Source organism: Zea mays, chromosome 8 (genome assembly GCF_902167145.1).
Source record: "Zea mays cultivar B73 chromosome 8, Zm-B73-REFERENCE-NAM-5.0, whole genome shotgun sequence".
NCBI classification, from domain to species: domain Eukaryota; kingdom Viridiplantae; phylum Streptophyta; class Magnoliopsida; order Poales; family Poaceae; genus Zea; species Zea mays.
In genome coordinates, this window is record NC_050103.1 from 155,136,042 (window position 1) to 155,153,247 (window position 17,206).

The 17,206-nt window shown below is 40.9% G+C and overlaps 1 protein-coding gene across 5 annotated transcripts; it reads right to left on the bottom strand.

Moving 5' to 3' along the window:
• Positions 1 to 4,452: 4,452 nt before the first annotated feature.
• Positions 4,453 to 16,539, bottom strand: LOC103636185 (glutamate synthase 1 [NADH], chloroplastic). 5 transcript variants are annotated; one of them, XM_020542463.1, is made up of 24 exons: positions 16,153 to 16,494; positions 15,212 to 15,570; positions 14,985 to 15,104; positions 14,782 to 14,895; positions 14,553 to 14,705; positions 14,370 to 14,470; positions 14,010 to 14,106; positions 13,680 to 13,776; positions 13,416 to 13,525; positions 13,187 to 13,290; positions 12,921 to 13,100; positions 12,486 to 12,829; positions 12,331 to 12,395; positions 11,792 to 12,261; positions 10,252 to 11,121; positions 9,537 to 9,691; positions 9,257 to 9,418; positions 7,470 to 8,999; positions 7,014 to 7,232; positions 6,532 to 6,806; positions 6,115 to 6,420; positions 5,662 to 5,929; positions 5,059 to 5,313; positions 4,453 to 4,940 (listed from the first exon to the last, which is right to left on the bottom strand). In XM_020542463.1, exons 9-24 carry the CDS (start codon positions 13,469 to 13,471, stop codon positions 4,683 to 4,685), a joined length of 5,517 nt encoding a protein of 1,838 aa, XP_020398052.1. In that variant the 5' UTR covers positions 13,472 to 13,525; positions 13,680 to 13,776; positions 14,010 to 14,106; positions 14,370 to 14,470; positions 14,553 to 14,705; positions 14,782 to 14,895; positions 14,985 to 15,104; positions 15,212 to 15,570; positions 16,153 to 16,494; the 3' UTR covers positions 4,453 to 4,682. The 5 variants fall into 5 exon arrangements, with proteins under 5 accessions (XP_020398052.1, XP_008656759.1, XP_035817759.1 ...); XM_008658537.3 differs by lacking the exon at positions 13,680 to 13,776 and having other exon boundaries at positions 16,153 to 16,539; XM_035961866.1 differs by lacking the exon at positions 16,153 to 16,494 and having other exon boundaries at positions 15,212 to 15,722.
• Between the last annotated feature and the right edge of the window lie 667 nt (positions 16,540 to 17,206).

Here is a 17,206-nt window from a genome sequence, read left to right on the forward strand (position 1 = left end):
TCACTATTGTTTTTATTAGCAGCCATAGGGATCAATTCTTTTTACATCTTAACAAACTGCTTTCATCGCTGTCTCTGTTGTCAGAGGGTTTTTGCTTATCTCTGCACTGCTAGGATTTTAATATCATCATAGCCAACGGAAGCATTTAATGCTAGCACTTGGTATGCACGATTATTACTTACCATTCATGATTTTTATGTATGATCATGACTTTTATATCATTTCATTCATGGAAAAAAAGGTTGTTCAATCAGAATTGTTTTGAATAGAACATGAGCATGCACCAGGCCTAATAAGATTACAGCCCACCTTGAGCAGAGTTTTGATCTGGATGCTATCAGAGACGCCACCAATGAGTTTGCTGAACGAAATATTATTATTTCTACCCAGTATAATACCATCTACAAGGTACTTAATTGGGTGGAGTTTTGGTTGTGAGTCTGTCAAACCAGTATATTTATATATATCGAAGAATTTATCTCCAACAAGCGGTTCCGGTTAATTTCAGTCAGTTCCTATATCATAAGGGAGCAGTTGCTCGGTTTCTTTGGACATTTGGATCCCCACCGCCTGCAACCACGTGCTCCTCATTCATTGGGTTTGGCTTCTTGGTCTGCCTCTGGTTACTCTTACCTATGTTTCAAACACAATTTCAATCTGTCAGTTGTGATTGCGTTTGATTGCTTTTCTGCATCGAGTGTATGCAATTCGTGAGGATGGTGGCATTGTTTCTATGAACTGAACCATGGATCACGTGCTCGCAGGACTGATGGGTGACTATCTCGTGTTGATCGTGGACCGGCTGTGGACAGAGTCGACGCTAGAGGCGGTGATCGACGGTGGGAAGCAGATGGTCGATCTACGTCAGGAGACGGTGGACATCGAGTACTGCCATCGCGGGTTAGGCGGCGGCTCGGCGACAAAGGTGGTGGAGTGCAGGATTTGCCAGGAGGAGGACTAGGACACCTGCATGGAGGCCCCCTGCGCCTGCTGTGGCAGCCTCAAGGTACCTGACCTCTTTAATCATGCTATTTTTTTATTTGGGACCAAAATAAATGCTCTTGGTTAGACAACAGATTCATGATTGTGCTATGGTGATTATGCAACTGTTTCTCAGTTTCTAAAAAATTCTCTTACAGTTCCTGTTGTCAAATGAAAAGTCGATCCTTCTTTTCAGTAGAAGATGTAGTTGTTGCCACTTGTTGCTACAGTAAAATTTTTCCCTTCTTGATTGATTACCATCTATGCATATATGTAACATCGAGTTCAATATGAAGTGTAATGGAAACCCCTTTGATCTTGGATTGATAGTATCCTAATTTATCCTGCACTACCCCGATCTACATAGTCAAATCCAATGTGTAATCGCTAACTGGCAAGTTGTATGAACCTATTTATTTGTGAATTGTTGAGTATTTCTGTATTACTTGTTGGCAAAATGCATGATTAGTAGTTGCACGTTGTAACAAGAAATCCAACTTTGACTATTTGGATTCCAATATGGTATATATATTAAATGTCTGGAACTCTAGATTCATTTATGGATTAACCATGTAGTCTTTAAGCCCTTTCGGTGTAGACAGGTATTAGGAACCATCCCATTTTCATCCCTATATATAAGTAACAAAGTGGGAACACAAAGAGAGAAGGCTTGCCCTTACCATCCATGGTGGCTGATTAAGCTCGCACCCCCAGTGAACAAGCAACCTATATGAATGTTTACCCAAATTTTGTGCCCTTCTATGCATTGAATAATTGAATTTAATGTCATCTTTTAACCGAACCAACTTTTTGTACAGGTGAAACTGGATGAACGTATGAAGCTAGACTTGTTGCGATTTATAGACATGTAAGAGAGGACGGAGTTGAGGGACAACCTATTTTTGTTTCAACAGAATAGTTTGCAGTAAGTCAAATCACCTCTCGTACTATAATCTTGCAACTGTTTCTTTCTCTCTCTTTTCTAAGAATAACTATTGCATTAGCATATTTTACTAACTTGTATAAATTGTTATTTTCAAGAGATTTTATGTATTGTTTCTTTACAGACAATGCTAATTGCCACATCCACAATCTTGCAGAACTTTGAATGGCAACCAGTTATCTGGATCTTTGCCTGATGAGATTGGTTACCTGATGAACTTTAATAGATTACAAATAAAAGATAACAACATATTAGGCCCATACCTAACTCGTTTGCCAACTTAACAAGAATTAAACATCTGTAAGTGTCAAGTATCTTTATTTTCTGCCCATCACTGATGCTTCTGATTTGTAAAATTAGTAAATAATTCTGGTTCCAATTTTACCTTTTAGTCACATGAATAATAACTCATTAAAATCCCATCCGAGTTGTCCAGCTTGTCTTGACTCCTTCATTTGTAAGTAGACCTCAACTTTTTCTCTAATATTTTCTATTTTGCAAGTTGCAGATTACTTGTAAGTTGACATGTCTTGTGTTGTGAACTTGTAGCCTTGTTGATAACAATAATTTATCTGGGCCTCTTCCACCAGAATTAGTAGATACATGTAGTCTTCTTGCTATCTTGACTGTAAGTACATTTTTCTGCAGCACAATGTTAAGGATTTGTACTTGTTCATGATATCTTGAGGTTCCTTTGGCTCTAGATGTTTAAGAAATTTAAGTAATATACACCAATTTCATGAGTACACTTCACATGCTTATGTAATTTAATGGCATGCTAAGGAGATAATGATCCAGGCCTTTGTCTTTGATTTTTTGTTTATTCTATATAGATTAGACTTTTTTGTTATCTATGACAAATATTTCTCATATCTATGTATGTGTGTACTTATAGTCAGGCTGATAATAACAACTTCAGTGGAAGCTCCATCCTGCTGAATACAACAACATACGAACACTTCTAAAGCTGTGAGTGTAACAATCTTTTCGCTCATGTTCTCTCTTTTAGAATTTGAGGTAGATGAGGGCAAAAGAATTTAAACAGCTATTACAACTTCTGTTATTGAGAACAATTCTTAAAAATGTAGGCATTGGTGAGTAAAAACCTAAGGTTAAAAGAAGAATATTTTGAATAAAAGTGTTTGTATTTGCTAAATGGATTATGCTTTTAGTTGAGATGGGTAGTATATCAAAGTTCAGGGCATCACATAGATAAGAACGAATTTGCTCTGTGTGCAACAAAAAGCTCGTTTTTACACTACTACTCTTCTATTGCAGCCTATAGATGCCAAATAGTTGGATGCAACTGGTCCATTTATCTGGAAATATTTACATTTAAAAAATCTCGAAAACCATTACATTTAAAATTTTATAGGTAGTCTTCTTCCATTCTGTGGAGATCATTTTCACTAATAACTGAAACAACAATTACTTCATTATATTCATTCAAGGACAAGCGCCACACAATCAACATCATGTTTAAACCCAAATCAAGACATGTTGAGTAAATCATCCTTTTACATGTTACCAGGAGTCTAAAGAACTACAGTTTGGGTTGTTCCAGATTTGAGTGTCATACCTAAATTTGGCTACTTGTAACTCCATATTTGAGTGTCATCCTTTTACTTAGATGTCATTAATTTGGAGCACTCCTTTTCTTGCTCTATCCATTTCCTGTTTGTAATTTTCGTCGAGCTTCGGCAAAAAACTGACAAACAAGTTGTGCTCCAACTTCTAATCTCTGATTCAATGTGGAATGGAATTATTCCTTTTGTTTTGCTTGTATGCAGTTAGCAGCTTCTGATTGTAGAAATTGTCATTCCGTGTACTCAAATCACACCAAGCATTCCATGTATTTGAAGGAAGAGGAGCTGGCTACCTCTTCTAGAGAGACAAACAGTAGGCGGTGGATTGCTGCTAGCAAGTTTTCTAAGTTCATGATGTCAGAGTATATTCCTTAAAAAGTGAATTACTCTGGCATGTACCTTACTATATCTTTTAAGATATGAAAACATCTATTTTTAGTGATGCTAACAAAAGTATAGAATAATAATTAGTATTTTTGCATATCAATGTATCTTATCATATTGATTTCATAGCAACAGACGAATATACACCTATATCTTTTAAGGTATGTAAACATCTACTTTTAGTGATACTAACAAAAATATATAATAATTAGTGTTTTGTATATTAATGTATGGGTAGGATCACAAATAAATTATGAAACCTTTTCCTATAATATTATAACACATTTGTACATGAGTTATCGTGGTATTTTATCTTCTCATTGCAACGTACAGGTATATATATAATATAGAAACCATAGTAACGTAGAAATAACTAACTAGCTAAAAAAAACTCGTGCAACTGTCCGTCCTCTGTAGGCTAGATCTAACGAGTGACATTTTTAACCGTATCTTTAAATTCGAATTCGAACTCATGACCTACCTAACAAGTGCTACTAAAACTACCTAACCAACTCAACTAGATTGGTGGCTCAATTTCGCTTTCATATACACACAAAATGATCGCCATATCACCCACCAAATTTACATCTATTTAATAAAAGGAAAACTGTACATTTTGGACTAGAAAACCACATGCAGACACGCAAAACATAATAACCGGAGAAGAAAAAGAAACAATAGACACCAAAACTTTCAACTGTTTATCTATCGTCAAAATATACAAGAACAAAATTTGCTGTGAGGAACCACTGACGAGAACCTAAAACATGCCTCGGTCTATGTTTTTTTTATGCTCCAACCGGCTGAACGAGCCCTGCCCCAAAGGGAGTGATGTCGCCTGCGACATTCTGATCATGCCTTGATATGTACTTGTCTACCGCTGCAGCAGCCTGCCGCCCCTCCGTGATGGCCCATACCACCAGTGATTGTCCACGCCTGCAGTCCCCGGCTGCGAACACACCATCAACACTGGTAGCGAAGTCTCCAAACTGCGCTTTGAAGTTTGATCTGTTGTCCTTCTCCAAACCCAGTTTCTCAGCGATAGACTGCAGGAAGAAAAGGCTATTAGTTGGCAGACATTTCTCATAAATGGTACGTTAGGCACTAGACTAGAACAGTGGTACTTAGGGGCTTTTATAATAAATAGCCTTGAAGGGTACTGACCGCTTCAGGACCCAAGAATCCCATAGCTAGGAGGACGAGATCAGCTTCAATAATCTCTTCTGATCCTTGGATCTCCTTGAGTTGAAATCTTCCATCTACTTTCTCCCACTTCACACGCACTAACTCAAGAGCCTTCACCTTGCCATTTTCATCGCCAATAAAACGCTTTGTCAAGACTTCATAAGTTCTTGGATCCTTTCCAAACTTGGTAGCAGCTTCTTGATGCCCATAGTCAACACGGAAAATTCTTGGCCACTAAAAGCAAAAAAAGGAGAAATAAGCAAATAACAACTCCAAGCTGGAAAAGATGCACAAGCAACGATATATTCCTGCACTCAGCAATCTAAGGCTAAGGTGTCGTTTGGTTCACGAAATGTAACATATATAAATGACAACGATAATGATTCACACTTGACTACCAGCGGTAACAAGTTCGAATAGGACGGTATTAATTTCTAGTGTGATATCTCATTACGGTTGGACTTGAACAATCATGATTTAACGTTATCGGTTACCGTTCACGTTACAAATATGTGAACCAAACAGCACATAAATACAGTACCCTAAAGAAAGTGATAAATGACTGCAAAGAGAGACAGATACCTGGGGCCATGGGTTATCAGCAGCTCTATTGCTTGGTGGTTTTGTCAGGAGTTCAAGATTTACAAGGCTGGTGCAACCATGCCTAATAGATGTGCCAATGCAATCTGTTCCTGTATCACCTCCACCAATAACCACCACCTTTTTCCCGCGGGCGGATATATATTTACCATCCTCCAGGTTGCTGTCGAGTAAACTTTTGGTATTTGCATGGAGAAATTCCATTGCAAAATGAACTCCAGATAGCTCGCGTCCAGGGATGGTGAGATCTCTGTTAAGGACATGACCATAGGTCAAAATAGAGCACGACTATTTGAAGTATATGTTGCATCGTGTGTATTTTTGTTGTACTTAAAAATTATATACCATATGTATCTTACAAACAAACACACAGATATATTTAGAAGCTACTATCAATCAAAATTCAAAAATTTATCTGGAACCTTAGTTTGTTACCTTGGTTTTGTTGCTCCGCAAGCCAAAATAACTGCATCATTCTCAGAACGTAGACGTTCAATTGAGTACAGAGGATCACTACCAACATTGGCATTCACCACAAATGTGACACCCTCTTCTGCCATTAGGTTAACACGGCGCTGGACAATGCCAATCTTGTCAGTCTTCATGTTTGGAACGCCGTACATCATTAAACCTCCAATTCGGTCTGCACGTTCGAACACAGTTACAAAATGCCCCATTTTGTTTAGTTGATCCGCAGCAGCCAAACCAGCTGGTCCACTGCCAACAATGGCCACCTTCCTTCTGTAAAAGGAACATTTCACTGCTAATGAGCATAACTGAGATACTACCTAGTAACGAAATTAAACTCCAAACACGGAGAAAACTAAATGATTATAACTTTAAAACACACACCCTGTTCTTTGAAGTGGAGGTCGTGGAATCATCCATCCCTCTTCGAAACCTTTGTCTATGATTGCACATTCTATACTTTTGATAGACACCGGATTCTCAATAATCCCAAGAACACATGACCCCTCACAAGGAGCAGGGCATACTCGTCCAGTAAATTCAGGGAAGTTGTTTGTCTCAAGTAGTCGATCCAATGCTTCGCGCCATCTGTTCTGGTGAACTAATTCATTGAATTCTGGGATCTTATTTCCAAGAGGACAGCCAGCACCTGAGCTTTCCTGTGAAAGTATAATAAAAATGTTATAAAAAGAGAGTTCCAAAATCTTATCAACAGCAGAAAAGAAAAGAAACAAACGCATGTTTCTTTTACAGAAGTACTCTAGAGAAACAACTTCAATTCAGCATCTGAATAAATAAAATATATCCATCTTAACCATGATGGAAAGAGAATTTAAGAATATATATAGCAAGAATAGAAATATCACCTGATGACAGAAAGGAGTACCACAGTCCATGCAACGAGCAGATTGTGTATTTAATAGTGGACCAGGTGTTGATTCGATTGCAACTTCCTTCCAATCTTTAACACGCTCTTTTGGATCTCTGTAAGAAATACTCTCTCGCTCATATGTAATAAAACCTCGGTACTTTTTGGCATTGGCAACACGTGTTGGCCGGCTTGCTGACTGATCAGGTTGTACTTTCTGTACATGAAAGTTGATACAAGTAGTCAATGAAAGCTTCCAAGAATCGGAATTATATTATTAGCTGTTTCTGACGAATAAAGTTTTTGTGCAAAGATTTAATTCCCTATTGAATGAATAGGAAATGATAACTAAACTAGAAATGTTTAGGTAGATGAATTAATAGTTTAGGATAGCTAAGTAGAAACTCGTGATATGAAAAATGAAACAAAGTTGGCACTTGAAAATGTATCTCACCTTAGTCGTCACAGATATTCCATTTACCATCTTAGGCTCCTTTGCATGATTAGCAACACTCTTTTCCAACTTCATGTTTTCTAAAACCCTCTTATAGTCCCTTGGATATACTTTTACAAATTTTGGAAGAAGATTATCAAAATCGGAGAGTATGTCTCTAGCCAAAACACTCTCAGTGTTGCGACGATGTTGCTCAATCATCATTTTCAATGTGATGATGTCATCCTCTTCCTCCACATGATATAGATCAACTAACTCATTGTTGCAGCGAGCACTGAATTTCCCATCAACATCATAAACATAGGCAATGCCTCCACTCATGCCAGCAGCAAAGTTCCGCCCAGTTTTCCCAAGGATAACCACAGTGCCTCCAGTCATGTACTCACATCCATGATCTCCAATTCCTTCAACCACTGCTTGAGCACCTGAGTTGCGGACACAAAACCTTTCTGCTGCCATACCATTGAAATATGCCTCTCCCATGGTAGCACCATATAAAGCCACATTACCAATGACAATATTGTCCTCTGGACTAAATGAACTGTTCCTTGGTGGGTACACAACAATTTTCCCACCAGATAATCCCTTACCAAGATAATCATTGCTGTCTCCTTCCAGTTCAAGAGTGACTCCAGGACAAAGAAAAGCACCAAAGCTTTGACCAGCACTTCCAGTAAACTTCACATGAATTGTACCAGCAGGCAATCCATTGATGTGATAACGTTTTGTGACTTCATGACTGAGCATAGTTCCAACTGCTCGGTTCGTGTTCTGAATTGGAGTCTCGATGAAAACACGAACTTGCTTTTCAATAGCAGTTCTTGACAGATCTATTAGTTTGTTATCTAATGCCATGTCTAGGCCATGGTCTTGCTTCTCAACACAGTACTGAGCAACACCTGGACGAATCTCTGAAGCTGGTTTCAAGATTAGTGAGAGATCAATGTTCTCAAGTTTCTCATTAGTCTTCACTACTTCTGGATCAACCTCAAGCATATCAGAACGTCCAACCATTTCAGTAATGGTGCGGAACCCAAGGTTTGCCATGATTTCTCTTAGCTCCTCAGCAAGCATGAAAAAAAAGTTAATGACATGCTCTGGTTCTCCAGCAAACTTTTCTCGAAGCACTGGGTCTTGAGTAGCTATACCAACAGGACAAGTGTTCATGTGGCATTTTCGCATCATAATACAACCGAGTGTGATCAGTGGTGCAGTGCTAAAACCAAATTCCTCTGCACCAAGCAAGCAAGCAACAGCAACATCTCTACCAGTCTTCAACTGTCCATCTGTTTGCAGAACAGCTCGACCACGAAGCCCATTTGCTACTAGAGTTTGATGTGTCTCAGCCAACCCAAGTTCCCATGGAAGTCCAGCGTTCTTGATACCTGTCCATCTTGAAGCTCCCGTGCCACCATCATGGCCAGATATAAGAACATGGTCTGCATGTCCTTTTACAACACCACTAGCAACAACTCCCACACCAGCCTCAGAAACTAGTTTGACACTGATACGGGCTCCAGGATTTGAATTCTGCACAGGCAAGAATATCATTATCACTGAACAGCATTTGCAAGTTGGAGATTCGCAAACATACATGCAAGTTCACCAGTAAAAAGTAGCAAGAGTTGCCTCACAGCAAGTGATCCGCGAATATTAAGATCAATAAGAGAGGCCTTCAGAGGTTGTTAAGACGAGTGTAAAAAATTAAATTGAGCCAACAGCAACAATCAATGAGCCATGGATCTTGTGGGTATAGAAAGCAGCATTACTCTATTTACAATTCATACCTTAAGATCATGTATAAGCTGTGCAAGATCCTCAATCGAATAAATATCATGATGCGGAGGTGGACTGATCAGTCCTACACCAGCTGTGGAATGTCTTGTGACAGCAATGTCACCAATAACCTTGTGGCCTGGAAGCTCACCACCTTCACCAGGCTTGGCACCCTATAGAAATTTAAGGTAAAAAACAGTAAATCCAAAATGAAATATGGAAGACCCATGTTCTTTCAAAAAGATGCAATTCATGTTAACGGCTGCATAGTGCACAATGTTGACAAAGTACCTGGGCCATTTTTATCTGCAGCTCATCTGCATTAGTCAGGTAATAGCTGGAAACTCCAAACCGTCCACTAGCAACTTGCTTAATCGCACTTCGTCTTGGGTTCATTGAGCCATCAGGAAGTGGTTCCATCCGAGAGGGCTGTTCCCCTCCCTCACCTTCACAGATATATTAAAGCAAGTGTATTTGGTCACATAAATCTTAGACTTGGGAATAAGTATATTTAATATTAAGATCTAGAAAACACACTGTCTGCTCATGTTCCTGAACTACAATATAAGAACAAGTTGAAGGGGTTTATAATCAAAAAGGAACAATGCATACAGCAGTATTTAACCACTTCTATTAAACCAAAGAAATTTATAGCAGATGTCCTCATCAGTTAGCACTAGCGTTTAAAAATTATAAAAGCAAAAAAATATCTTGCAATAAACTATAACAAACAAAACAGTATGATATGTTTTCAGAAGCAATGCTCACATAATAAAACGTGATTGTCTAAAATGTTAGTGCAGAGGACAGGCTCACATAATAAAACGTAGGCAGCTGTTGTTCATGTTTCAGGAAAAGAACAGCACATCACCCTTACAAAAACTAGAAAATGGTCCATACATCCTACATTTGTTCAGATGGTTTTTCATGGAGCTAATGTGCCAAAAGAACAATAATTCCTCCACATCTATAACAGAGAAATATCACGTATGGATGAGAACCATACCTGTATTAGATTTTCCTCCAAGTTTGTTCATGGCAATAGCAAGGGCAGTATGTGCTTCTAATGAAATAGAACCATAACTCATTGCTCCAGTACAAAAGCGTTTCACTATCTCACTTGCAGGTTCAACATCATCCAAAGATATCTTGTCAGAAATATCTTTAAATTTCAGCATGCCACGTAAATTGCACGCCTTGTTGAGCTCCTGAATTCGTTTCGAATATTCCTTGTATGCTGCCCGGCTGTTGACTCTAGCTGCTTCTTGTAGTTTTCCCATTGCAAGTGGGTCGTTGAGATGAACTTCACCATTTTTCCTCCAGTGGTAATCCCCTGGGTTGGGAAGGGCCTTTGCATCTGCACTGCCAGCTGGAGGGGTTCTTGATGGGAAAGCTAACTCATGAAGACGAAGTGCATCTCGTGCAAGCATTTCAAATGTTGCACCCTCAATCCTGCTAGGTGTGCCTTCGAAACACTTGCCAATCACTTCGGAAGAAAGACCAAGAGCTTCAAAAATCTGTGCACCTTTGTAGGATGCAAGGGTGGATATTCCCATCTTCGCAAGAACTTTCATCATTCCATAGTTAGAAGCATAGAAATACTTCTTCACCAGCTCTTCCTTTGAGTTGGGTTGTCCATCACCATTAGGAGGAATCTTCCCATCATTCTGCAAGCACCAAATTGCTTCAATAGCCAAATAAGGGCATATAGCATCAGCACCAAATCCAAGCAGGGTGCAGAAATGATGCACTTCACGAGGTTCAGCTGACTCAACCAACAATCCTATGCGTGTCCTCTCAAGATTTGCAACAAGGTGCTGATGCACTGCTCCCACTGCTAAGAGAGAACTGGCAGCAACACGGTCTGAGGAAAATCCTGCATAACAAAGTTAGGCAAACAAAATTAAGTCAAATCTCCATGTGTGAAACTTTGATGGACTGTCAAAGGAATTGAATTGTGTAAAGAGCTATTCTCAAGCTAAACGAAAAGGAACAAGTGAGTTATGGCACATCCTGCAAATGAATAGAGCAACAGACCAACAAAATTGTAGAATGCATTTATAACTCATATGTAGGGAAATTCAATTAACTGTTGGGTGATTGGTATAATCATATATCATATAAAAGGCAAAAACTGTTATGCAATCAAGCTTCCCGTGCAATCGTCATGCAATCAAACTACCAAACATCACAAAAAAAATTGTCAAAAAATTTACAGATATACTTCATTATTTACTTTACCAATATATTCTAATTTATACTATGTTAAAAGATATAAAAAGATAAAAAACTATATTTTTTAATCCTTCATATTAGATAGAATTTTCTCTTTTTTATCTCTTAACATAGGATGAATTAAAACTTGAATTTTAATTTTGATATATTGATAGAGTAAATAATAAAGTACATCTATAAATTTTGAGAATTTCTCATAATTTTTGATAGTTTGACTGCACGGCAATTGACAGGAAGCTTGATTACAAACAGTTTTTGCCTGCTAGATAAAATATGGAATAAAAATATACTACTGTAGATAAAATTCTAACCTCTATCTGAGAGAACCAAAATAGTATATCCCTCGCGTATGGCTTCACGAGCTTCAGCACACATTCTGTTCAAAGTTTCTTCCAAGCCCTTCCTCCCAGACTTTTTTGGGTATGTTATGTCAAGCACTTTGCTTCGCCAACCTCGATAATTCATCTTTTTAATAGCCTCCATTTCATCAATAGAAACCAAGGGACCTTTAAGTGAAAGACGGTTGCATTGTTTTTCAGTTGTTTCCAACAAGTCGCCTTCGGGGCCAATCATACACTCCATAGATGTAACAATTTTCTCTCTAATAGGGTCAATCGGAGGGTTTGTAACTTGTGCAAACATCTGCTTGAAGTACTCAAAAGTCAACTTCTCCCTGTTTGACATCACCGCAAGTGGTGTATCATTTCCCATGGAACCGAGAGCTTCCACTCCATCCTTAGCCATTGGCAGTAGCAACATGTCCAGGGCTTCCACCGTGTACCTAGAATACATCAGTTAACTATCAGCAAAACTTGAAACGGCAACAGAACAGAATAAATCCCTTGCTTACCCAAAAGCCTTCAGTGGGGTCAAAATCCCATTGATACCAACATGGTCCTTGTTCTCATTCTTTGCCTGCACCAAATTATAAGAGTCATAAGCGCTACAGTACTTATGTTTTGCCCAAGTTGTCACTAGTAATATTGGTGCACGGTAAGGACTTACAGGAAGTGAGCTAGAAATGCTTGGAGCAACCCTATCGGTTTCTGGTACTGATTCTACAATATCCTTGAGATATATCTTTTGTCTCTTGAGCCATTCCCCATACGGGTGAGCTTTAGAGTATTGTGCTTTCAGAGCTTCATCATCCACTACAGTGTGATTCTCAAAATCAACCAATAGCATCATTCCAGGGTTTAACCTGCCTTTTCTCAGCACGTCTTCAGGAGGAACATCAACAACACCGACCTCACTACCCATGATCACACGCCCACTGTGCGTCACATAAAACCGACCAGGCCTCAAACCGTTACGGTCCAGGGTAGCTCCAAGGTAACGACCATCAGTAACTGTAGGCGAAAGACAAGTTAGGATTGAGTAGATCAAGTAACAATCAGGAGAAGAATGATTAGAAAAGAAAAGTGGATAGAATATATATACAAGATATTAGAGCAGGTCCATCCCAAGGCTCCATAAGTGCTGACAAGAACTCGTAGAGAGCTTTCTTCTCAGGATCCATGTTTCCATCGTTCTGCCATGCCTCAGGGATCATCATCATCACGGCTTCTAGCAGGCTTCGCCCACCACGGACAAGAAGCTCAAGAACATTATCGAATGCGCCTACAGTTAACATTTTTTCCAGGTAATAAGTTTCCAAAAGATAGATAGGCAATTTTCATTTGCCAACTGTAACTGTGCATCCATACCAGAATCAGAAGAGGTAGCATCAACAATTGGCAGAATTCTTGCAAGCTGCTCCTTTGATAATCCAAGCTTCTCCGCCTCTAAGAGACCCTCACGTGCTGTCATCCTGTCATAAATCCAGATTACTTAAAGACAAGCTAAGAACCATAAAATCCAAACAGCATAAGAATATGGAGATGACCGTATCCACACAAAAATATAAACTATGAAACTATAGTTTAGCGAGATTACCAATTCTTGTTTCCTCTAAGGGTATTGATCTCTCCATTATGACCTAAAACACGCATTGGTTGCGCACGGTCCCAGCTGGGAAAGGTGTTTGTGGAGAACCTTGAGTGAACCTGTTTTAATATATGGATTTTAGAAATCATATTACAGACATAGTTTGCAGCTTTAAGATGCTGAATAGAACATCAGAATGAAGCACTTGCACTACCAAAAAGAAAGCATCAGTAGCACAGAATTTCATCAAAACAGTTGGGAGCCCTAAGCTACCTCAAACCAAACACATTTCCTTCCCACCACCTAATCGGAGGTCACATCCTGATGAGTCGGGCATAGCAGTCGGCCATAGCAGAACTGCAGCTTGACTCTGCAACATGGTTATCGGGTATCAACTAATAGAGATTTCTAATAGTTTACTTTAAGGCGTCAAGAACCAGGACTAAAATAGCATATGAGTAGAGCAGTGATGATAAGACAGTTCAAAGTATGATGCCTGCATGGGAGCATATCTTCTTACAACAGCCATGCTATTATTGGTTCGCATCCGTTGACTATGATCATGACAATTTTTGTGTAATACTGCTAAAGTTTCGTATTTACCAGAGCCATATAACTCATGAAGTTTTCTTGACCTAGGTCAGCATAGTAGTACCCCTTAAGCTGGCACGGTTTAAGCTGGCCCTTGTAAACAATAGTCCTGTAATATAAAGAAATACAACTTTGAATAAGAATTATTCATACAAACATAAGCCGACCAAAATGACATTTGGCTACATATTTACAACTGTTAAGACCAAATTGAAGGCAATAATTTGATATTCCCTTATAGAAAATCAAAATTATTGCCAAAATTCTGTTCTAAAACCGTGCTTAGTGGAAACTCTCTGCCCCTTTTCAACCCTGAAACATAATGAAACCAAAGCATAAACAAAAACTTTTCAGGTGAGGAAAGGGAAGAACCTTGAAGATAGAGAGCACATGTAGAAATCCCTCTCTCCTCCACGCTTAATGTTCAGAGAGGCTCGGACAGAGATGATTGAGAGTCTCCTAAGGATATATAGCTGCAGCAATTCATCAAAAAACGTTAAAGCCAAATCCATCAAATATGCTGATGTGCAATTACATCTAGTGGTATAGAATTACCTGTTGCTCAAACTCAGCCTCTGATCTTGAACTCTTGGTAACGAAAACCTGCTCAATGACTGGCTCAGTCTCGAGTGCAGATTCACCCAAGTCTGAGTTGTCAGTAGGAACAGGACGCCACCCGAGTATTACATGTCCCAGTGATTCCGCGACCTACAAGGACAAGATTATTAATAAGAGAAGTGAGCTTAACATGCAGATCCTGCATTGCTCATAGGCTATCACCAACCTTCTTAAACTCAGCTTTGCCCTTCTCGCGACGCTTTTCATCGGTTGGCATGAAAAACATTCCAACAGCATAGTCGCCTGGCGGGGGTAGCTCAAACCCAGCATCCTTTGTGACCTGTGGGAACACCAAAGCATTGAATGACTGTCGAAAAGAACAGCTTTGCTTTCTTTTCTTCTATTTCTTTTTGTTGCAAAGAAACTCACCTCTTTGAAGAAGTCATGTGGTAGAGCGACCATAATGCCGGCACCGTCTCCTGTGTTCTTTTCGCAGCCACAGGCACCACGGTGCGCCATTCTCTCAAGCATTTCAATAGCATCATTAACCTACGGTAAAAAGGATAGCAAAATTGGCATCCCGAACATGATAAATCGAAATAGTATAACTACAGGACATGTGGCATCGCCTCTTTCAAGGAATCGATGAAACTTACAGTCTCGCGTTTGTAATCGCCAGAAAGCTCAGCGACAAACCCAACGCCGCACGCGTCACGCTCGAACGAGGGATCATAGAGCCCAATGCTGCTGTTCGGGAGCTTCGAGAGCGGCCTCACCACCTCCGCGTCGCGCGCCGCCGCGCGGGGCGCCAGCGTAGCGACGCGCTCCTCGGTGCGCTGCAGGCCGCCGAGGAACCCGCTGCCCTCGAGGGAAACGCCGCCGTATGCTTGCCAGCCAGAACGGTACGGCGGCACCACGGGGCGGCCGCGCCGGGCCCGATGACCTGCGCCTATCGGCGCCGACTTCAACGCTGTCCCTTGCGCCGTCGACATGGCTGAACAGCAAGCCTCGCTATCTGCCATGCAACAATCAAACGACGACGAGCATCAGATGGTGTTCGCTTAGCGATTCATCGATCTACAACACCATGCGGGGGGGGGGGGGGGGGGGGGGGGGGGGGGGGGGGAAAGGAACCAGACATCCGGGAAATGGTATTTAAAAAGCACCGGAAATACAAGCAGAAAACTCAAAGCTGTCCCTGTCCCCTTCCCTACGCTCAGTCGCCCACATGTCAACACCATAAACATCCAGAAAAGATCGTGCGACCCACTCTGCAGTGTAACAGAGCACTCCCAAAAAAAGAAGTACGAAACAAACACCTCAGCGGCGGAAACACGCGCAGGGATGAACAGATCTACCAACCCCCGCACGGCGGCGCAGATTCCGCCGCCGCGACACGCCAGATTCACGGAGGAGCGCACGGACGGACGCAGAATAAAACATCAACGGGTCGAAATGATAAAAACAACGAGACGGCCGCGCATGCCACCAACCACACACGCACGCTGCAGCCAAACCAAACCGCCAAGTTGCCAATCCCGTCAACTTTTTTTAGCGTCTCGCGGGTCCTGGCAAGCAGGGGTGCTGGAGCGGATACCTCTGTCTCCGTCTAGCCTCGCGGAACCGGTGGCTGCGGGCTCACGACCGCGTTGTGGCTCCGATCTTTTCTCCGCCGCTAGCTTCGCGGCCTGCGCGTCGGGGATCGGTGTCTTAGATTTGGTTGCTCGCCCCACGCTCGTCCCCAGCGGCGGCGGGCGGCGCGGCGGTGTTGTGGATTGGTGTGGGAGCGTCGCTCGCCTTCCTTGACCCCTCCTCCGGATTAGTATAGGGCGTTGGGGAGCATTCGGTATTTCGGTGTCCCTGCATTTATAGAGGGAGGGTGGTGGTGCCGACGTGCCGTGGTGGTGAGCTCGCCCTCGCTGCGCCTGCCTGCCAACCCACCAGTCACCACTCACCAGACCCGCTCTCCTTGTCTCGCGTCGCGTCCCCACGCACGCAGACGGGCCCCACTGCCTATATTTTCGCTCTCCAGCTCTTCTCACAAATGTTATTACCTTTTTGTTTTTCTTTATTTATTTGTTACTCATTTTAAATGTGGTAGGTTAGTTTAGGAGTAAGAAAACCACAGAGGATTGAAGGTATCAAACTAACCTTGAATAAGGATCTACAGTGGGGTCCGTCCACGGTTTACTTTCTGGTTTCGGTAACACCGAATTTTGCCATTTTTCTCGTTTTCGCTACTCACCGATAAACGAATTTCGGTCCGGTTTTAACTGGATTTTGATTCAAAATATAAAAATACAAAAGTCAAATTTTAATCACAAAAATAAAATTCGAATCTTCGAAAGGAAATTGTGAACCCTGAGTCTGGCCCATTGTACACTTGCCTATATGGTGCATTTGATGGGTATAAAAAAGGACACGTGTTAGCAAACCAGACTCTATCTGTATGTAAAAAGATAGCATTTATTTGAATATTTTTATGAGAAACATATCTACATAATCTAGCATACAATCTCAAAAACCAGGGACCGTGCTACCGGTGGGCGGGATGGGGCTCGAGCAAGGCTTATCATCTCATTTCTGAGCAACTTTTTCGATGATCTCCGAAAACATGAATCGCTCGAATTTCGACGAATTTCGTAATTACC